Source organism: Nerophis ophidion, linkage group LG28 (genome assembly GCF_033978795.1).
Source record: "Nerophis ophidion isolate RoL-2023_Sa linkage group LG28, RoL_Noph_v1.0, whole genome shotgun sequence".
NCBI classification, from domain to species: domain Eukaryota; kingdom Metazoa; phylum Chordata; class Actinopteri; order Syngnathiformes; family Syngnathidae; genus Nerophis; species Nerophis ophidion.
The window spans coordinates 13896811-13919715 of record NC_084638.1 but is presented as its reverse complement, the minus strand read 5'-3'; the positions used below and the strand labels follow the sequence as shown (position 1 = coordinate 13919715).

Here is a 22905-nt window from a genome sequence, read left to right as displayed (position 1 = left end):
CGTCAATGACCTTTTTTTTTCTGACTAAAACGAGACAATAACTAAATAAAAAATAATTTACGTGGACTAAAACGATGACGAGGTGTGTTGACGAATAAAAACGAGACGAAAATGTCTGCCAGAGACGAGATCCAATCGGAACTCATTTCGTTAGGAAAAGGCGGGAGGAGTTGGGAAGAGAACCAATCAGAGCGACGTGGTAAGGAAGTGACGTGAACGTAGTTCGCGTTTGAGACTGCAGAAGACAACATGTCAACGCCGGGGAGAAAGAGGAGAGAGGACATATGGGGAAATTTTATATTTGACGTCAAAAATAACAAGACGCAGTGTAACAAATGCAGCGCGAGGATTACGGGGAAAAACACAACAAACTTGAAGCGACATTTGCAGTCGAATCACCCCGAAATCCACACAGAGTTAAGCATTTTCCACAACATACAACTCACTGGACGTTATCCCGTTTATTACAGGGCTTACTCGTGAAATACTAAATTTGAGACATGATTTTCATCAAAATACGACTTGTATCGGTGATTTTTCCGCTGTTTCGCTTCGACTTCCAGAAATTGAAGGGAAAGTTTACATATTACCCTTTAGTCGACTAAATCTACTGTAGTTTTCGTTGACTATAATCTTAAGATCAGTAGAAGCATTTAAGTCTCACCTTAAAACTCATCTGTATACCTTTAAATAGACCTCCTCAATTTACCGGTCGATTTACGTTCCCATCCTCACCTATGGTCATGAGCTTTGGGTCATGACCGAAAGAATAAGATCACGGGTACAAGCGGCCGAAATGAGTTTCGCTCTCCCTTAGAGATAGGGAGAGAAGCTCTGTCATCCGGGAGAAACTCAAAGTAAAGCCGCTGATCCTCCACATGGAGAGGAGCCAGATGAGGTGGCATGGGCATCTGGTCAGGATGCCACCCGAACGCCTCTCTAGGGAGGTGTTTAGGGAAGACCCAGGACACGTTGGGAAGACTATGTCTCCCGGCTGGCCTGGGAACGCCTCGGGATCCCCCGGGAGGAGCTAGACGAAGTGGCTGGGGAGAGGGAAGTCTGGGCTTCCCTGCTTAGGCTGCTGCCCCCGCGACCTGACCTCGGATAAGCGGAAGATGATGGATGGATGGATATATATATATATATATATATATATATATATATATATATATATATATATATATATATATATATTGCGATTCATATATGAATCAGTTCATGTTTATAATGTGGACAAAACATTTTTTTAATTTAAAATTAATAAATTCAAAACTGGAATAAATTCAGATATGAATAAATTTTTTTCCAGTCCCGCTGATATGTACTTTACGGAAAGTATGTTCATACTGTGGACAAATTAAAAAAAATATATATGTATTTTAATAGGCTTACAATTGTGTATCTTTATGAAAGTTATTATGTTCATAGAGTGGAAAAACACAAATTAAAATAAAAAAAATGTTTTACTCAAAACAGGTAGATATTCTTCAATATTTTCCTAACATCCAGTATATTAACCGGTGTGTGTCTTATTTAAAAAAAAAAAAAAAAAAAAGATTCCACTCACCTCCTCTATTAAGGCCTTGTTTTCAGCATTAGGTCCAGGAATAGCATAGCGTTCCTCCCAGTTCATCTCTGGTAAAAGTGCAAGACTCAACATGATGCAGCAGTAAATACCACATGTGTTAGTTCTATCAGGGCTCTCTTGCAGTGTAGCTAGAAGGTCTGGTGTTTGTTGTGCGTCGCTCTTGGCAACCACCCCGTTCAAGCACTGAAGCGTGCAGCCCAGCCTGAGAGGACCTCAGAGCATTGGAGAAAATGTTGTCAGTGACAAATCCTCCCTTTAAATAACTCCGACATTAATTGGCTGTGCTTTGCACGTTCCATTTATTTGCAACACAGAGAATTGCAGAGGCAGAATGTTAGTCTGATGGCTGGGATCGGAATATGCTTATATTTTTTGGATCTACATCTGGAAATGATGCATGTGTTCTTTATCAACCTAATGATACCACCATTGTTTTTCAGAAGCCTCTTTCTTTGTGCTGTCCTCCGAATCTAAACATCAGACATGGAATTGATTGGCTGGACTCTCGACTCAATTGACAAAATCTTTTTGACGAGGAAAATACGGTGATAGCTTTCAGTGTTATGCTGATGACACCCAACTCTAGATGCCCCTAAAGCTGACCAACACGCCGTATTGTAGTCAGCTGGAGGCATGTCTTAACTTTTTGCAACTCTACGCCAAAAAAACGGAAATGCTGATTATCGGTCCTGCTAGACACCGACCTCTATTTAATAATACAACTTTAACATTTGACAACCAAACAATTAAACAAGGCGACTCGGTAAAGAATCTGGGTAGTATTTTCGACCCAACTCTCTCCTTTGAGTCACACATTAAAAGCGTTACTAAAACGGCCTTCTTTCATCTCCGTAATATCGCTAAAATTCGCTCCATTCTGTCCACTAAAGACGCTGAGATCATTATCCATGCGTTTGTTACGCCTCGTCTCGATTACTGTAACGTATTATTTTCGGGTCTCCCCATGTCTAGCATTAAAAGATTACAGTTGGTACAAAATGCGGCTGCTAGACTTTTGACAAGAACAAGAAAGTTTGATCATATTACGCCTGTACTGGCTCACCTGCACTGGCTTCCTGTGCACTTAAGATGTGACTTTAAGGTTTTACTAATTACGTATAAAATACTACACGGTCTAGCTGCCGATTGTATTGTACCATATGTCCCGGCAAGAAATCTGCGTTCAAAGGACTCCGGCTTATTAGTGATTCCCAGAGCCCAAAAAATGTCTGCGGGCTATAGAGCATTTTCAATTCGGGCTCCAGTACTCTGGAATGCCCTCCCGGTAACAGTTCGAGATGCCACCTCAGTAGAAGCATTTAAGTCTCACCCTAAAACTCATTTGTATATTCTAGCCTTTAAATAGACTCCCTTTTTAGACCAGTTGATCTGCCGTTTCTTTTCTTTTTCTCCTATGTCCCACTCTCCATTGTGGAGGAAGTCCGGTCCAATGGCCATGGATGACGTACCGCTCGTCCAGAGTCGGGACCCAGGATTGACCGCTCGCCTGTGTATCGGCTGGGAACATCTCTGCGCTGCTGATCCGCCTCCGCTTGGGATGGTTTCCTGCTGGCTCCACTTTGGGCTGGACTCTCGCTGCTGTGTTGGATCCGCTTTGGACTTGACTCTCGCGGCTGTGTTGGATTCACTATGGATTGAACTTTCACAGTATCATGTTAGACCCGCTCGACATCCATTGCTTTCATCCTCTCCAAGGTTCTCATAGTCATCATTGTCACCGACGTCCCACTGGGTGTGAGTTTTCCCTGCCCTTATGTGGGCCTACCGAGGATATCGTAGTGGTTTGTGCAGCCCTTTGAGACACTAGTGATTTAGGGCTATATAAGTAAACATTGATTGATTGATTGAAAAGAGGTTCTGGGGAGCCTGGCTGCCTTGATAGAACCATTGCTGCGGAGTACGTGAGAGATTCCTGGGACAAATGGAGAATCATGTGCCTCTCAGTCCTTTCCATCGAGGACGTGGAAGACATCTATCTATTTGGAACCATGATCGAAGGGCACCTGCTGATTGGGCAGGGCATTGCTCTGGTGTATCGTCAAATTTGTAAGACGATGGCACCCCCTCAAGGAGCCCAAAGGCTCTTTGTCGTAATGGAATGATAGGGTCGGGCTGTGGAATCACAGTCTGGGGCGATTTCTGAACTGAATCGCAAGATGGATCACATCATAGAGAAGCTTGTTGAAAGGGAAAAATTGGAAATGGGAGCCAACATGGACGAATAAAACAGACAAGCCATTGTAATGTCTGCTCGTGGAAAAACAAAATTCCTAATCTACGATTTGACTCCCTCGAATGGCCTTGAGTCTGCAACAACAGGAGCAGGCTGTTCTGTAAACATCCCCGAGGACTCTCAAAGATGGACGCTTTTGACCTCCCTCCCTCCTCAATGACACCTGGAAGTTGAACTTTGCTTTCATTGCATGCAGAACTGCCCCGGGCCTATGGGCACAACACCACTACACCCAAAGCTTGATTCCCCTTTGGAGTGATGGACGGCTAAGTAGTGTTTTATAGCAGCAGGCCGGCCTCCAGGGCCATCAAATCCCCCCTCTGTTGCGAGTTGTTGTGATTATATGTAACCTGTTTATGTGTGCTATGGCAAATTAAGTTTTTTCCCCTTGGACTCAGTCTGGACCCCCCTCTTGAGGGTCCAGCCTTTGACTGATATTTTCTTACTCTTCCCCTTACCCAATATCACCTTTTCCCACCTTTTTTAAGGAGCGCCGTAAGTGGCTGAGCAGTTGGTGGTCCTGTTCTTGTTTCCCTGTATCGTATGTCTGCTCTTAGTGGGACTGTGCGGAAAATGTAATTTCAGTTCTTATATGTCTTGTACACGTCAAAGAATGGACAATAATAAAGCATCGTGTCTCTTCAAGATGCGCCGTCTTATTCACGTGGTTCCACTTCAACAGCGTCTTTTCCTCGTCATCTTTGTTGTACCGTTAATTTTTAGAGCTTCCATAGTGGATCTACTCACATATAAGAACTGTAAGCTACTTGGTATTTAGAAATGGCAACAGCGGAGGATGAATGCCCAACAACGAGGGTAGAGAAAAAGAAGGATTTTATTGACTACAGTGGCGGACACGTGCACATTTTCGGGACTTATGCAGATCCCAAATACATATAAGCAGGAACCAATAGGTAGGAAAGGTTGGTTTTTGCATAATATTGCAAACAAAACACCAGATCTTATGTCTCCTTCTAGGTGCCATTTTGGGGTCTATATACACACACACTACATTTTCGAGTGCTCTGTGCAATGTTCTATATTCTCAATGGAACATCAAAGTTTTGGTGTTGCTTGCTTATGAGTACTTGCTAATGTCATTTATCGACCAGGTGTCAACTTGCAGTCCACACGTGTCTCTTATGTGTGACTGCCATCTGGCGGTCACACTTATTATGACAACATGTACCAAATAAAAAATTCCTTCGAGGTCGGTAAGCACAAATAAATTGTGTATGTACATTAGGTGTTCCGGGTTGTAAGCGCAGTTGTGGACAAAGTGGTGTTCCTCGCCCCATCCTTTCTTGTGAAAGACTGAGCATTTTTTTTGGTGAGCTGTTTTTATACCCAATCATGGCACCCACCTGTAGGGTGTTCTAAATAAGTGTTTGATGAGCATTCCTCAACTTTATCAATACCAATTGCCACCTTTCCAAACGTCTTTGTCATGTGTTGCTGTCATCAAATTCTTAAGTTAATGATTATTTGCAAAAAAAAAATTTTTTATCAGTTGTCTTTGAAGCATATTCAACTGAATATGGGTTGAAAATGATTTGCAAATCATTGTATTCCGATTATATTTACATCTAACACAATTTCCCTACTCAGATGGAAACGGGGTTTGTACATTTAAAAACAACAGAAAACCACAGCAGTCACACACACCAATAAAATATAAATTATTTACATATATTAATATAAAAACAATGTATAAAATGCACTTAGTGTGCATCGGTTATCCATTGTACACGCGGTCTTAGTAGATCACTCGCAACACGCCAGCTAATAGTGCATGCAATTTTATCATATGTTTTGGATCTTAATAGATCGGGTCCAGAATGTGTTTACTAGGACCCAGCCCTGCTTTCAGCTTGCTGACTGAATAAATGGTGCATAAGAGCTGGTGAACAAGTTTTTGTTTTTTAACTCGGCTAATGTGTTTGTGTTTGTAAACACGAGAGCGGAGGAAAGGAACGTTTTTGAAAATATGTGTGCCCATGTGGACATAACAGTGTTGTCAGGGATATTGCAGGATACAGTCATGTAGTCTTTATAGTAAAATTTAGAACTTGTATGTGTTTATATAGATTAGGGATGTCCAAACTACAGCCCGCCGCCGCGTTCGTTGTGGGCGGCGTGACGTCACGAGTTTAATAAGGAATTGACCCACAGAGTGCCTCTAACTTAATAAAAAATATCGGATGATATAATTCCTTTTTCTTGTCACGTGGGGGTCGCATTTTTATGCGGGGTTGTTCTCCCGGGATGCAGACGGACAACTCCGGACAAATCAGAATCAGACTGAGAAATACTTCATTAATCCCTAAGGGGAAATTAAAATTTTCAGCACAATCCCATTCAAGATCAGAAAAACACTACAGGGAGACAGAACAGGATCACTGACCGGTCTGCCAACTTCCGGCGCCCCTTACAAAAAAGGTGAGATACAGGTTGTGGAGAGACGGAGCCGACCAACCGACAGCGGGCGAGGACAGACGGCGGTCCTACCGTAGATTGCAGCCAGGAGGCGGGGCATGCGGCAGAGAGGAGAGGCGGAACGCACTCGGAGCGAGGATGCAGCCAGCTACACACCTGCTCTCAATGCCATTGAGAGCAGGTGTTGTAGTTTATGCACCTGACTCGGCTGGCTGCATCGTCGCTCCGAGTGCGTTCCGCCTCTCCTCTTCGCCGCATGCCCCGCCTCCTGGCTGCCATCTCGGGTAGGACCACTGTCTGTTCTCGCCCACTGTCGGGTCCGTCTCTCCACAGGTAAACAATGGGGGTGTGGGGGGTTGAGGGAAAAAAATCGGTCTAAGCCTGGGCCCATGGAGAGGGGGTCCAGACTGAGGGCAAGGGAAAAAACAACTCATAGTCATAGCACACATTCCTCTTAGATGTGTGTAAGAGGGAAACATCAAACATCAAAGAACAGAAAGGACATTAAAGACATTAAAAGAGCAGAGCTGATGCAACCGGCCACTTCTACATACAACTATGAATAAAAAGTAAAAGAAACATATACACTTGTGGAGGCGTCTGCGGTGTTCCACACCGTCGTCTGCTGGGGTGGGGGGAGCATGGCCAGAGACAGGAGCAACAAAGCAACAAAGAGAGCCAACTCCACCCTTGACCAGTGTCCAGTCCGCATGGATGAGCGAGGATGAGTCTAAGGAGACCAAGGTGTCCGATACCTGCTCATTCAGCCAAGACACTGTGAAGCCTGTCCGTCCCGGTGCTCAGTGCTAGCTCCGCAGCCCAGTCTCTTCATCCGCATCTCCTCCAGTCTCTCTAAACAGACTCTGGGGTGGCAGAGACCCAGCAGCTGGTCTCCATGGCCAAAAGGCTCCCGGGAGGCAGATCCAGAAGTCCACAAAAAAGCACAGCAGAAGTCAGGAAAGTGCCACCCCTTGTCACACAGTCCCAAAGGATCCCAAACCAAAAGGCAAAAAATTATATATATAATAACACATGAAAACAAGAGGGAAACACAAAAACGTTCAGGCCCACCTGGGATGAGGTTAGCCGTGACTTTGGAGGTTGCTCCCTGGCTGGGCGCAGCTGTGGTGGAGCTGGCTTTTCAGGAGGTTGCGGCTTGACCCGCTGAAGAACAGGCGGTGGTGGTCGAGCAGGAGGTTGCCGCTTGGTCGGGCGCAGCTGTGCCACCCCACTAGCCCAGCTATCAGCCCTAAACCCCCCCTTAAGGAAGCGGGTACCAGACGCTTCCTGTGCGATCTGGAACCGTCTTTGAGGGTATGTGGGGGGTTAGGAGGGGGGTGGACTTCTCCTTTCCAAATTGTCCAAAAAGTCTCTTTCCACCCCCCACCTGAGATTGTGTGGGAGGACAGGAGGATAAAGTCTGTGACGTGAGCGGGGCTAGAGTCCTTGGGGGTGGAGCTTGAGTCTTGGAGGATAGTGACTGACCCGGTGAGCGAGTCTGTAAAAATGTTTTTGACATTCTGTTATGGGGGGCTTCACGATGGCAGAGAGGTTAGTGCGTCTGCCTCATAATACGAAGGTCCTGAGTAGTCAGGGTTCAATCCCAGGCTCGGGATCTGGGTTCCCTCCGGGTACTCCGGCTTCCTCACACTTCCAGAGACATGCACCTGGGGATAGGTTGATTGGCAACACTAAATTGGCCCTAGTGTGTGAATGTGAGTGTGAATGTTATCTGTCTTTCTGTGTTGGCCCTGCGATGAGACGGCGACTTGCCCAGGGTGTACGCCGCCTTCCGCCCGATTGTAGCTGAGATAGGCACCAGCGCCCCCCGCGACCCCATAGGGGAATAAGCGGTACATGGAGGGATTCTGCTATGGTTGCATGAATGTCTGTAGCGGAAGGCAGCCAGACTGAATTTGACAAAAAATCCAGCTCTGTCACGTCATCACAACGTGGCGGCGTGATGTCATCAGCTCGAGTCTCCATCTTGATCACAACCCATTCGGTGCACTGTTCGGCAAAGTGATTGAATTACCCCACTTCGGCAGCGAGGATGACTGGGCCGCTTGTGGCTTGCTCTTGTCCGGAGGTGTGCGGGATTGACGTGTCCTGACGGCGAGTCGAAGCAGAGTCGAGGCTTCCACCCTCGCTAAGGGAGTGGATGGGCACTAGCGAACCACCAGGGCCCGACACCATTTCTTCGAGTTCCACGTTTCCTTCGACTTCAACACCCTCCACGTACCTACGTCCGCCTCCTCGGAGCCCGTTGCGAAAGAACGGTTAGCTGGCTTCGTTCTGTCGCGTGGGAGTCGCATCTTTATGCGGGGTTGTTCTCCCGGGATGCAGACGGACAACTCCAGACAAAGCGTGAAGGTAGGATAGGATTTAGCTGTGAAGCTAAGGTACAAACTTATAACAGTAATCAAGAAACATAGAAAAACAAGTATTAACCCTACGTGCCTGTGGCATACAGCAAACAACTAAGCCAGACAGAGTGTGGTGGGCCACATGAATAAATAGCTCTCTGATTAGTGCCCGGCAGCAGGTGAACATGCCGAACACTAACCAGGGGCAGGTGAAACCAATCAGTACCCATGGTGACCAAAGAAAACCCCAGGAGTGCGTAAAACAGGAAATAAGGGAGTCCAAAACTAACAGAACATGACTAAACAAAACATGAAATGGATGATGGATCACAACAATTCTTTGCCATCCTCTTGTGGACATTGTGAGTAACTCAAGTTAATGACCAAGAAATGCATTTTGTAGTTGGTGTAACACAGCATTTTTATATATGACTCAATCCATACAAACTTTCCCACGCATGGTGCAACTAAACTCGGATAAAATCAGTCAACACACATGGTCACAAATAACCCAACATACTTACTGAACTATGTAGATATTATTTAAAAAATGTACAAGCGCAACACATAAGTAAAAACTAAGACCATATAAATCTACTGCAATGCATGATGGGAAAAATTCAAAACACTCTCCCCACACTTACCTATGTCTGAAGCATTTCAGCTGCTTGGTATTTCTGATTTATTACAAAACTTTAGGGAGGTCACGGAAATAAACAAGTTAAAAGTGGAACTATCACATACTCTAATATCAAATTGTATTAATTAATATTCTGTGTATATATATATATATATATATATAAACACATAAACACATACACATATATATATATATACATATATATTTACATGTATATATACAAACATATTTATATATATGCATATACATATATATACACATATATACATATACATATAAACATACATGTATATATTCAAACCCCGTTTCCATAAGAGTTGGGAAATTGTGTTAGATGTAAATATAAACGGAATACAATGATTTGCAAATCCTTTTCAGCCCATATTCAATTGAATGCACTACAAAGACAACATATTTGATGTTTAAACTCATAAACTTTTTTTTTTTTTGCAAATAATAATTAACTTAGAATTTCATGGCTGCAACACCTGCCAAATTAGTTGGGAAAGGGCATGTTCACCACTGTGTTACATCATCTTTTCTTTTAACAACACTCAATAAACGTTTGGGAACTGAAGAAACTAATTGTATAATCTTTGAAAGTGGAATTCTTGTTTTATGTAGAGCTTCAGTCGTTCAACAGTCCGGGGTCTCCGCTGTTGTATTTTACGCTTCATAATGCGACACATGTTCGATGGGAGACAGGTCTGGACTGCAGGCGGGCCAGGAAAGTACCCGCACTCTTTTTTTACGAAGCCAAGCTGTTGGAACACGTGCTGAATGTGGCTTGGCATTGTCTTGCTGAAATAAGCAGGGGCGTCCATGAAAAAGACGGCGCTTAGACGGCAGCATACGTTGTTCCAAAACCTGTATGTACCTTTCAGCATTGATGGTGCCTTCACAGATGTGTAAGTTACCCATGCCTTGGGCACTAATGCACCTCCATACCATCACAGATGCTGGCTTTTGAGTTTTGCGTCGATAACAGTCTGGATGGTTCGCTTCCCCTTTGGTCCGGATGACGCAATGTCGAATATTTCCAAAAACAATTTGAAATGTGGACTCGTCAGACCACAGAACACTTTTCCACTTTGCATCAGTCTATCTTAGATGATCTCGGGCCCAGAGCAGCCGGCGGCATTTCTGGATGTTGTTGATAAATGGCTTTCGCTTCGCATAGTAGAGCTTTAACTTGCACTTACAGATGTAGCGACAAACTGTATTTAGTGACAGTGGTTTTCTGAAGGGTTCCTGAGCCCATGTGGTGATATCCTTTAGAGATGTCGGTTTTTGATACATTGCTGTCTGAAGGATCGAAGGTCGCGGTCATTCAATATTGGTTTCCGGCCATGCCGCTTACGTGGAGTGATTTCTCCAGATTCTCTGAACCTTTTGATGATATTATGGACCGTAGATGTTGAAATCCCTAAATTTCTTGCAATTGCACTTTGAGAAAGGTTGTTCTTAAAATGTTTGACTATTTGCTCACACAGTTGTGGACAAAGGGGTGTACGTTGCCCCATTAATTCTCGTGAAAAACTGAGCATTTTTTGGGAAGCTGTTTTTATACCCAATCATGGCACCCACCTGTTCCCAATTAGCCTGCACACCTGTGGGATGTTCCAATTAAATGTTTGATGAGTATTCCTCAACTTTATCAGTATTTATTGCCACCTTTCCCAACTTCTTTGTCACGTGTTGCTGGCATCAAATTCTAAAGTGAATGATTATTTGCAACAACAAAAAAAATGTTTATCAGTTTGAACCTCAAATATGTTGTCTTTGTAGCATATTCAACTGAATATGGGTTGAAAATGATTTGCAAATCATTGTATTCTGTTTATATTTACATCTAACACAATTTCCCAACTCATATGGAAACGGGGTTTGCATGCATGTGTGTATATATATATATATATATATATATATATATATATATATATATATATATATATATATATATATACACATACACATATACATATGTATATACAAATATACAAATCCCAAAACCAGTGAAGTTGGCACATTGAGTAAATCGTAAATAAAAACAGAATACAATGATTAGCAAAATCGTTTTCAACTTATATTCAATTGAATGGACTGCAAAGACAAGATGTTTATTGTTTGAACTGGAACCCTTTTTTTTTTTGTGCAAATAATCATTACCTTAGAATTTAATGGCAGCAACACACTGCAAATAAATTGGCACAGGGGCTTTTTTTTACCACTGTGTTACATGGCCTTTCCTTTTAACAACACTCAGTAAATGGTTGGGAACTGAGACCAATTTTTGAATCTTTTCAGTTGGAATTCTTTCCCATTCTTGCCTGATGTGCAGCTTAAGTTGTTCAACAGTCCGGGGTCTCTGTTGTTATATTTTACGTTTCATAATGTGCCGCACATTTTCAATGGGAGACAGGTCTGGACTACAGGCAGGCCAGTCTAGTACCCACACTCTTTTGGTACGAAGCTACGCTGTTTTAACACATGCAGGATGTGGTTTGGGATTGTCTTGCTGAAGATATAAGAAGGGGCGTTCATGAGAAAGATGTTTGGATGCCAACATATAATGCTCCTAAACCTGTATGTACCTTTCAGCATTAATGGTGCCTTCACAGATGTGTAAGTTACCCATGCCTTGGTCACAAATACACCCCCATACCATCACAGATGCTGAACTTTGCGCCTATAACAGTCGGGATGTTTTTTTTTTTATCTTAACATCAAGTTTCCAAAAACAATTTGAAATGTGGACTTGTCTGACCACAGAACTTCTCCACTTCACATCAAACCATCTCCGATTAGCTCGGGCCCAGCGAAGCCGGCGACGTTTCTGGGTGTTGTTGATAAATCGCTTTTGCTTTGCAAAGTAAGAGTTTTTGTCATGATCTGTTGCCCGGATCATGTTTGTTTAGTTTTTGACTCTCTCAGTTTCCGTTTTGAACACCCCTGGGGTTATGTTTTAGTTCCCATTGGTGCAGATTGGTTGCACCTGCCTCTGATTAGTGTTCGGCATCCTCACTTGCTGCCGGGCACTAATCAGAGAGCTACTTATTCCTGTTTTTCACCACACAGTCGGGCTTTTTGCTTCCACGCTACTAATTTGATTCGCTTTTTTGTTTGCCTGTTTATATGCTAAGCTTTTCTTGTTCGCTATTCCATAAGGTTCCCATGCTATCATGGACAATAAATGCTATTTATGGACAATAACTCCTTGAGGTGAAGAAGGAGCTGAGCCGGAAGGCAAAGCTCTCAATTTACCGGTCGATCTACGTTCCCATCCTCACCTATGGTCATGACCGAAAGGACAAGATCACGGGTACGAAATGACACCCGAACGCCTCCCTAGGGGGGTGTTTAGGGCACGTCCGACCGGTAGAAGGCCACGGGGAAAGACCCAGGACACGTTGGGAAGACAATCTCTCCCGGCTGGCCTGGGAATGCCTCGGGATCCCCCAGGAGGAGCTGTACGAAAAGACTAGGGAGAGGGAAGTCTGGGTTTCCCTGCTTAGGCTGCTGCCCCCGCGACCCGACCTCGGATAAGCAAAATTAGATAGATGGATGGGGACCTCGCCTCCGGAGTTCCGTCTGCATCTTTGGAGAATGATACAAGCATCACCTTGACAGAAGAAAGCCGAACAGTCTGTGGCGAAAAACAGGAATAGTTGTAGGATATGTCTCAAAACCTCATCGAGAGTCCCGACAAAACCCAAAAATTGCAGAAAATGTATATTTTTTGGGAAAATATTTTTTCGCCTAATTTTTTTTTCAATACAAATTTAAAAAAATAAATACAAACAAATCTATACATACTCACACACATAGGCCATATACTGCATATGTGTGTGTATTTACAAGCAGTCTTGTGACAATTTTTTTTTCCAAAAAGTATATTATCTATTTATGAAAGGCTGACTCAGCCTTCCCGACACGGAAGAAATAAAATCTTAGTTGGAGCAACTGGTTAGTAAACAAAAATATTATTTTCCTGCTGGCCCCACTATGGACTGGACTCTCACTGTTAGGTTTGATCCACTATGGACTGGACTTTCACAATATTATGCTAGACCCACTCGATGTTTATTGCATCTGGTCGCCCCTAGAGGGGGGGGGGGCGGGTCACCCACATCTGCGGTCCTCTCCAAGGTTTCTCATAGTCATTTGCATTGACGTCCCACAGGGTTGTGAGTTTTTACTTGCCCTTTGTGGGCTATGGACCGAGGATGTCATTGTGGCTTGTGCAGCCCTTTGAGACATCTGTAATTTATGGCTGTATAAATAAACATTGATTGATTTTTTTTCACCAGGGTAGTAACTACAAAAAGCCGTGGGAAAATTCAACAAATCAATGATTGAAGTGACACACTTGCCATTTTGCCATCCAAATAATACCCCGTTTGTTGACAAAAACATACAGCCATGGAAGCACATTCAATCAATTTATTAAGCTTTTAAAAGGCACACACAGACACACTGCTCTCATATGACACTTAAATCAACTGCATTTTGACAGATATTTTGGTGTTTCTTTTTTTAAGTAACACAATTAATTTCTTGAGTAATTAATTACATTTACTGAAGTTAATTCAGTCATTAATTGAATTACTTTTTTGGTAAAGTAACAGTATTAACAGTATTTTTCGGACCATAGGGCGCACCGGATTATAAGACGCACTGCCGATGAGCAGTTATATTCAGGTCTTTGTTCATACAAAAGGTGCACTGGATTATAGGGCACATTAAAGGGGTCATATTATGATTTTTTTCTAAATTCAAAACATTTCCTTGTGGTCTACATAACGTGATGGTGGTGATTTGGTCAAAATGTGACAAAAATGGCAGTTGCTTCAGGATGCACCGTTTTGTGGGCGGTCTTATTTACATGACTCACCCGTCATCATTGTTGTAGCCGTGTAGCGTGCAAGGACGGAGGTGGAGGAATTGTCAAAATATGGAGCTAGACTTCAGACTTTACTTAAATCAACAACGGAGCAGCATCTCCTCATCCGTGGCTCACGAATGCAACAACGCCTGAAATGTGTCCCATGAAAAAACGTCCGACCGTAACTCTCTAATAACTAAAGTCCCGTGGGTGAATTATGTGAACTCACTACACTGGTACTTTATAGTGCTTCCAAAGAGAGATATAAGTTGGAACTTTACACTACTTTATATTAGAAATGGCAACAGCGGAGGATGAATGACAAATAAGAAGATAGACAAAAAGAAGAAGCTTATCGACTACGGCGTTCGCAGAAACTACAGTGGCGGAAGTGCACAAATTTTAAGGACTCAAAAACACATCAGCAGGTACCAGAAGGTAAGAAAAGTTGCTTGTGCATAATATTGTGAAACAAAACACAAGATCATATGTCTTGCCTTATACATACACCATAATAATACTCAAATGTTGAAGCACAGCACAATCCATTAAGCGGATTGCTTACCAAAGTCATACTAAAACCTTTTGACGGATTTTTGAGCGCCGTATGTAATGTTCTATATTTTCAATAGAACATTTAAAGTTTTGGTGTGGTTTACTTGAGTCATATTGCAGTCTACACGTATCTCTTATGTGTGACTGCCATTTACTGGTCACATATCATTACACCATGTACCAAATAAAATAGCTTTGAGGTCGGTAGGCACAACCATAATTATGCCGCACCGGGTTATAAGGCGCATTGTCGATTTTGTAGAAAATGAAAGGATTTTACAGGGGAACATTATCACCAAACCTATGTAAGCGTCAATATATACCTTGATGTTGCAGAAAAAAGACCATGTTTTTTCAACCGATTTCCGAACTCTAAATGGATGAATTTTGGCGAATTAAACGCCTTTCTGTTTATAGCTCTCGGAGCGATGACGTCAGAAAGTGATGTCACCTAGGTAATAAAGCCACCATTTTCATTTTCTCAAACACCGCGTCTCAGCTCTGTTATTTTCCATTTTTTCGACTATTTTTTGGAACCTTGGAGACATCATGCCTCGTTGGTGTGTTGTCGGAGGGTGTAACAACACTAACAGGGAGGGATTCAAGTTGCACCACTGGCCCAAAGATGCGAAAGTGGCAAGAAATTGGACGAAATGTGTTCAAAATACGAGGGTGTGGGGAAAGCCGACGAAATGGTCAGCCGTTTGTTCCGCACACTTTACCGACGAAAGCTATGCTACTACAGAGATGGCAGGATTGTGTGGATATCCTGCGACACTCAAAGCAGATGCATTTCCAACGATAAAGTCAAAGAAATCTGCCGCCAGACCCCCATTGAATGTGCCGGAGTGTCTGCACATTTTACCGGCGGTGCTAAGACAGACATGGCACAGAGATGTATGGATAACCATTTCCAACGATAAAGTCAACTAAATCACAAAGGTGAGTTTTGTTGATGTTGTTGACTTATGTGCTAATCAGACATATTTGTTCGCGGCATGACTGCCAGCTAATCGATGCTAACATGCTATTTAGGCTAGCTGTATGTACATTTGAAACTATATTTACATCCAGCGTTTCCCTCCACCCACATTTAATGCCAAACAAACACTTACCAATCGATGGATTGAAGTTGATCCAGTGTCACAAGATGCGAAACTTCTGATCGTTGGTCTGCACATTTTACCGGCGATGCTAAGGCAAACATGGCCGAATAGCGTCAAAAGCTTCAGTTTCTTCTTCAATTTCGTTTTCGCTCTCTGCCGCCATACTCCAACCATCCATTTCAATACATGCGTAATCTGTTGAATCGCGTAAGCCGCTGAAATCCGAGTCTGAATCCGAGCTAATGTCGCTACATCTCGCTGTGCTATCTACCATTTGTTTGTATTGGCATCGCTATGTGACGTCACAGGAAAATGGACGTTGGCTTCACAGATAGCGAAAATCAGGCACTTTAAAGCTTTTTCTAGGGATATTCCGGGATGGGTACAATTTTGAAAAAAACTTCAAAAAAAAAATAAGCCACTGGGAACTGATGTTTATCGGTTTTAACCCTTCTGAAATTGTTATAATGTTATAAATGATAAATGGGTTGTACTTGTATAGCGCTTTTCTACCTTCAAGGTACTCAAAGCGCTTTGACACTACTTCCACATTTACCCATTCACACACACATTCACACACTGATGGAGGGAGCTGTCATGCAAGGCGCTAACCAGCACCCATCAGGAGCAAAGGTGAAGTGTCTTGCTCAGGACACAACGGACGTGACGAGGTTGGTACTAGGTTGGGATTGAACCAGGGTCCCTCGGGTTGCGCACGGCCACAATAATGTTCCCCTTTAAATTTCAAAAGGCTTAAAAACAATAAAAATCAGTTTCCAGTGGCATGTTGTATTTTTTGATTTTTTTTTCTAAATTTTACCGGTCTCCGAATATCCCTAAAAAAAGCTTTAAAGTGCTTGATTTTCGCCATTTGCGAAGCCACTATCCATTTCCCTGTGACGTCACACAGTGCTGCCAATGTAAACAAACAATGGCGAATACCACAGCAAGATATAGCGACATTAGCTCGGATTCAGACTCGGATTTCAGCGCCTTAAGCGATTTAACAGATTACGCATGTATTGAAACAGATGGTTGGAGTATGAAAGTATTGAAGAAGAAACTAAAGCTATTGAGCGAATAGCTATTGACGCTATTCATAGCCATAGCATGGCCGAATAGCTGCGTTAGCATCGCCGGTAAAATGTGCGGACCAAACGATCAGGACTTTCACATCTTGTGACACTGGAGCAACTTAAATCCGTCGATTGGTAAGTGTTTTTTTCGCATTAAATGTGGGTGGAAGGAAACATAATATCGTTGCAAATGCATCTGCAGGTTATCCATACATCTCTGTGCCATGTCTGCTTTAGCACCGCCGGTAAATAGCATGTTAGTATCGATTAGCATAGCATGTTAGCATCGATTAGCTGGCAGTCAACATCAACAAAACTCACCTTTGTGATTTCTGTGACTTTATCGTTACAAATGCATCTGCAGGTTATCCATACATCTCTGTGCCATGTCTGCTTTAGCACCGCCGGTAAATAGCATGACGATTAGCGTAGCATGTTAGCATCGATTATCTGGCAGTCACGCCGCAAGCAAATATGTCTGATTAGCACATAAGTCAACATCAACAAAACTCACCTTTGTGATTTCGTAGACTTTATCGTTGCAAATGCATCTGCAGGTTATCCATACATCTCTGTGCCATGTCTGTCATCGCTGGTAAAATGTGGAGACACTTTGGTACATTCAATGGGAGTCTTCGGGCCAGTGGTGCAACTTGAATCCCTCCCTGTTAGTGTTGTTACACCCGCCGACAACACACCGACGAGGCATGATGTCTCCAAGGTTCCAAAAAATAGTCGAAAAAACGGAAAATAACAGAGCTGGGACACAATGTTTACAATGTGTTGAAAATGAAAATGGCGGCTGTATTACCTCGGCGACGTCACATTCTGACGTCATCCCCTCCAGAGTGATAAACAGAAAGGCGTTTAATTCGCCAAAATTCACCCATTTAGAGTTCGGAAATCGGTTAAAAAAATATATGGTCTTTTTTTGCACCATCAAGGTATATTTTGACGCTTACATAGGTCTGGTGATAATGTTCCCCTTTAAGTGCGCCTTATAGTCCGAAATATACAGTTTACCACAACATGACTTTTTAGAAGTACTTTTCAGAACACAGCCTGCCCCACAACATCAAGAAGCAATTAGCAGGTTGGCGTTCCTGGCTAAATTATTTGCGTGTACATCCTATAATAACGTTTATTGACATTTAAACATGTCCTCTTCAACCAGGGCACTTTATTTAAAATGTTGTTATTTTGTGTTTGTGTTAGCTTGAGAACTGAGCACAGCTAAATATTTTTTAAAAGATTGGGGATTATATTTGACTTTTTCAAAACAAAATTCCTACCTCAAAATAATCTCTTTAGTTCCGAACATATTCTGAAAAACCCTATTTTTCTTACATGTTGGTACCTGTTTTTGTGTATTTGGGACCCCCATCAGTACTGACATTTTTAAATCAAGACATAATGGAAATATTTAGTTATGTCAACGGATATTTCCATTTATAGGTTAGTTTATGGGACAAGCTATATCGGGATATGAGTTTAGGTCCATATCATAATTTTTCCTGCGCTATAATTTGGATTTATTTACTTGCGCCGGTGCTTCTGGTGAAAAAGCTAAGCATACAGCACATATATCTTCTTTTGTAATAACCATTTTCAATACATGTGTCCTGGCAAGTCCACCAGGCCACTGAAGTAGAACAATATTAACACAAACACTGATGTCCTCATTACAAACCATGGTTCAGAGTAAAGCTCCAAAGGCAACAAGAAGGGTAAAACCAGTCAGGCTAGATCCAGGTCCAAAATCACGGTCTTTCGCGGGGCCTCCTCCTGGTCCTCAGGAGGCTTTGGGGAGCTGGGCGACATGATAGGAAACCTGCAGTGGAAAACACTTAACTTTACCAATTATAAGTGGCAAAATTCAACATGAACAGACCAATAATATGAGGTAATATTATTTCTATTTTATTTGAGTTTGACCTGAGAGAGGCGGAGTTGCTGGCCAAGTTCGATCTTCGAATGACGAGTGTGGCAGATGGAAAAGGCACATTGGCCTAAAAGAAGCGCATTTAGAACATAAACAACTATTCTGTTCATCACTGAGAATCAGCGTTGCCAGATGTAACATCAAGTCATTTAAAAAAAATCCCATACCCAGCAAGCACTCGACATTGATACAATGTTGATTATACATACTGACTTAAAACTGACTTCGAAACAATGTCGCAAAAATAGTTGTGTTTGTGAATTGAGACAACATGGATGTCCATGTTGTTGGTTGGGAAATTACCAAATGTCAATGGTCACATCAACGTCAACCTGACATTGATTAATCGCCTTAAAAAAACATTGTTTCAAAGTTGTATTTGTTGTGGACCAGATCAGAACCGGCAAAAAGCATGCAATTTTAATACATATATACAGTGGGGCAAAAAAGTATTTAGACAGCCACCGATTGTGCAAGTTCTCCCACTTAAAATGATGACAGAGGTCTGTAATTTTCATCATAGGTACACTTCAGCTGTGAGAGACAGAATGTGAAAAGAAATCCAGGAATTCACATTGTAGGAATTTTAAAGAATTTATTTGTAAATTATGGTGGAAAATAAGGATTTGGTCAACCATTGAAAGCTCTCACTGATGGGAGGAGGTTTTGGCTCAAAATCTCAGGGTACATGGCCCCATTCATTCTTTCCTTAACACGGATCAATCGTCCTGTCCCCTTAGCAGAAAAACAGCCCCAAAGCATGATGTTTCCACCCCCATGCTTCACAGTAGGAATGGTGTTCTTGGGATGCAACTCAGTATTCTTCTTCCTCCAAACATGACAAGTTGAGGTTATACCAAAATGGATACATGGATGATACAGCAGAGGATTGGGAGAATGTCATGTGGTCAGATGAAACCAAAATGGAATTTTTTGGTATATACTCATCCCGTCGTGTTTGGAGGAAGAAGAATACTGAGTTGTATCCAAAGAACACCAAACCTACTGTGAAGCATGGGGGTGGAAACATCATGCTTTGGGGCTGTTTTTCTGCTAAGGGGACAGGACAATTGATCCGTGTTAAGGAAAGAATGAATGGGGCCATGTATAGTGAGATTTGGAGCCAAAACCTCCTTCCATCAGTGAGAGCTTTGAATGGTTGACCAAATACTTATTTTCCACCATAATTTACAAATAAATTATTTAAAATTACTACATTGTGAATTCCTGGATTTTTTTCCCACATTCTGTCTCTCACAGTTGAAGTGTACCTATGATAAAAATGACAGACCTATGTCATCATTTTAAGTGGGAGAACTTGCACAATCGGTGGCTGACTAAATACTTGTGTGCCCCACTGTATACACACACACACACACACACACATATATAGACATACACACAAAGGACAGCCCTGGCGGAGTCCAACCCTCACTGGAAATGTGTCCCACTTACTGCCAGCAATGCGGACCAAGCTCTGACACTGATCTTGCAGGGAGCAGACTGCCACAATAAGACAGTCCGATACCCCATACTCTCTGAGCACTCCCCACGGGACTTCCCGAGGGACACGGTCGAATGCATTGTCCAAGTCCACAAATCACATGTAGACTGGTTGGGCAAACTCCCATGCACCTTCAAGAACCCTGCCGAGAGTATAGAGCTGGTCCACAGTTCCACGACCAGGACAAAAACCACACTGTTCCTCCTGAATCCGAGGTTCGACTATCCAGCGTAGCCTCCTCTCCAGTACACTTGAATGGACCTTACCGGGACGGCTGAGGAGTGTGATCCCACGATAGTTGGAACACACCCTGCGGTCCCCCTTCTTAAAGAGAGGGACCACCACTCCGGTCTGCCGATCCAGAGGTACCGCACCCGATGTCCACGCGATGCTGCAGAGTCTTGTCAACCAAGACAGCCCCACACCATCCAAAGCCTTAAGGAACTCATCCACTCCCGGGGCCTTGCCCCCAAGGAGCTTTTTAACTACCTCAGCAACCTCAGCCCCAGAAATAGGACAGCCCACCACAAATTCCCCAGGCACTGCTCCCTCATAGGAAGACGTGTTGTGGGATTGAGGAGGTCTTCGGAGTATTCCCTCCACCGATCCACAATATTCGCAGTCGAGGTCAGCAGAACACCATTCTCACCATACACGGTGTTGACAGTGCACTGCTTCCCCGTCCTGAGGCGGCGGATGGTGGTCCAGAATCGCTTTGAAGCCGCCCGGAAGTCGTTTTCCATGGCTTCCCCGAACTCCTCCCATGTCTGAGTTTTTGCCTCCACGACCGCTGAAGCCGCACACCGCTTGGCCTGTCGGTACCTGTCCGCTGCCTCCGGAGTCCTATAAGCCAAAAGAACTCGATAGGACTCTTTCTTCAGCTTGACGGCATCCCTTACTGCCGGTGTCCACCAAAGGGTTCTAGGATTACCGCCACAACAGGCACCGACTACCATGCGGCCACAGCTCCAATCAGCCGCCTCGATAATAGAGGTGCGGAACATGGTCCACTCGGACTCAATGTCCAGCACCTCCCTCGTGACATGTTCATAGTTCTTACGGAGGTGGGAATTGAAACTTTCTCTTTGACAGGAGACTGCTAGACGTTCCCAGCAGACCCTCACACTGCGTTTGGGCCTACCACGTCTGTCCGGCATCCTCCCCCACCATCGCAGCCAACTCACCACCAGGTGGTGATCGGTAGAAACCACCGCCCCTCTCTTCACCCGAGTGTCCAAAACATGAGGCCACAAATCCGATGACATAACTACAAATTCGATCATGGAACTGCGGCCTAGGGTGTCCTGGTGCCAAGTGCACATATGGACACCGTTATATTTGAACATGGTGTTTGTTATGAACAATCTGTGACGAGCACAAAAGTCCAACAAAAAAACACCACTCGGGTTCAGATCCGGGCGGCCATTCTTCCCAATCACGCCTCTCCAGGTTTCACTGTCATTGCCAACATGAGCGTTGAAGTCCCCCAGTAGGACAAGGGAATCACCCGGGGGAGCACTTTCCAGTACTTCGAGTGTACCCAAAAAGGGTGGGTACTCTGAACTGCTGTTTGGTGCGTAACCACAAACAACAGTTAGGACCCGTCCCCCCACCAGCAGAGAGGAGCTACCCTCTCGTTAACCGTGTTAAACTCCAACATGCAGGCTTTGAGCCGGGGGGCAACGAGAATTGCCACCCAAGCACGTCGCCTCTCACTGCGTACGCCAGTGTGGAAGAGAGTCCAGCCCCTCTAGAGGGATCAAGTTCCAGAACCCTTCCTGTGCGTCGAAGTGAGTCCGTTTATAAATGGGTTGTACTTGTATAGCGCTTTTCTACCTTCAAGGTACTCAAAGCGCTTTGACACTACTTCCACATTTACCCATTCACACACACATTCACACACTGATGGAGGGAGCTGCCATGCACGGCGCCAACCAGCACCCATCAGGAGCAAGGGTGAAGTGTCTTGCTCAGGACACAACGGACGTGACGAGGTTGGTACTAGGTGGGATTTGAACCAGGGACCCTCGGGATGCACACGGCCACTATCCCACTGCGCCACGCCGTCCCCAGCCGGAACTTCTCCACCTCGCACACTAGCTCAGGCTCCTTCCCCCCCAGCGAAGTGACATTCCATGTCCCAAGGGCTATCTTATGTAGCCGAAGATCGGACCGCCAAGTGCCCTGCCTTCGGCTGCCGCCTATCTCACAACACACCCAACCTCTATGACCCCTCCCATGAGTGGTGAGCCCATTGGAGGGGGGACCCACGTTGCCTCTTCAGGACAGGCCCGGTCACCAGGTGCTCGCAATTGTGCCCCAACTCCGGGCCTGGCTCCAGAGGGGGGCCCCGGTGACCCGCATCCGGGAGAGGGAAATCGGAGTCTCGGTTGTTGCATTTTCAAATGTGGTCTTCGAGCTGCACTTCGTCTGATCTCTCACCTAGGACCTGTTTGCCTTGGGAGACCCTACCAGGGGGCATGGAAGCCCCCGGACAACATAGCTCCGAGGATCATTGGGACACGCAAACTCCTCTACCACAATATATAATAT

At 44.0% G+C, this 22905-nt stretch overlaps 2 protein-coding genes across 4 annotated transcripts in view; both read right to left on the bottom strand.

The window, feature by feature from the left end:
- Positions 1–1720, bottom strand: part of ccdc39 (coiled-coil domain containing 39) — a 57523-nt gene extending 55803 nt beyond the window's left edge. The window contains exon 1 of the mRNA XM_061890335.1: positions 1568–1720. Within this exon, the coding sequence (XP_061746319.1) occupies positions 1568–1660 (93 nt within the window). The 5' untranslated portion in view covers positions 1661–1720. The remainder of the gene's footprint in view (positions 1–1567) is intronic.
- Positions 1721–17797: 16077 nt separating this feature from the next.
- LOC133545205 (coiled-coil domain-containing protein 39-like) overlaps positions 17798–22905 on the bottom strand; it is a 64747-nt gene continuing 59639 nt past the window's right edge. For all 3 annotated transcript variants that reach the window (XM_061890588.1, XM_061890589.1, XM_061890590.1), the window contains exons 19-20: positions 18842–18915; positions 17798–18737 (exon numbers count right to left, since the gene is read on the bottom strand). In XM_061890588.1, coding sequence (XP_061746572.1) covers positions 18644–18737; positions 18842–18915 — 168 coding nt within the window. In that variant the 3' untranslated portion in view covers positions 17798–18643. The remainder of the gene's footprint in view (positions 18738–18841; positions 18916–22905) is intronic.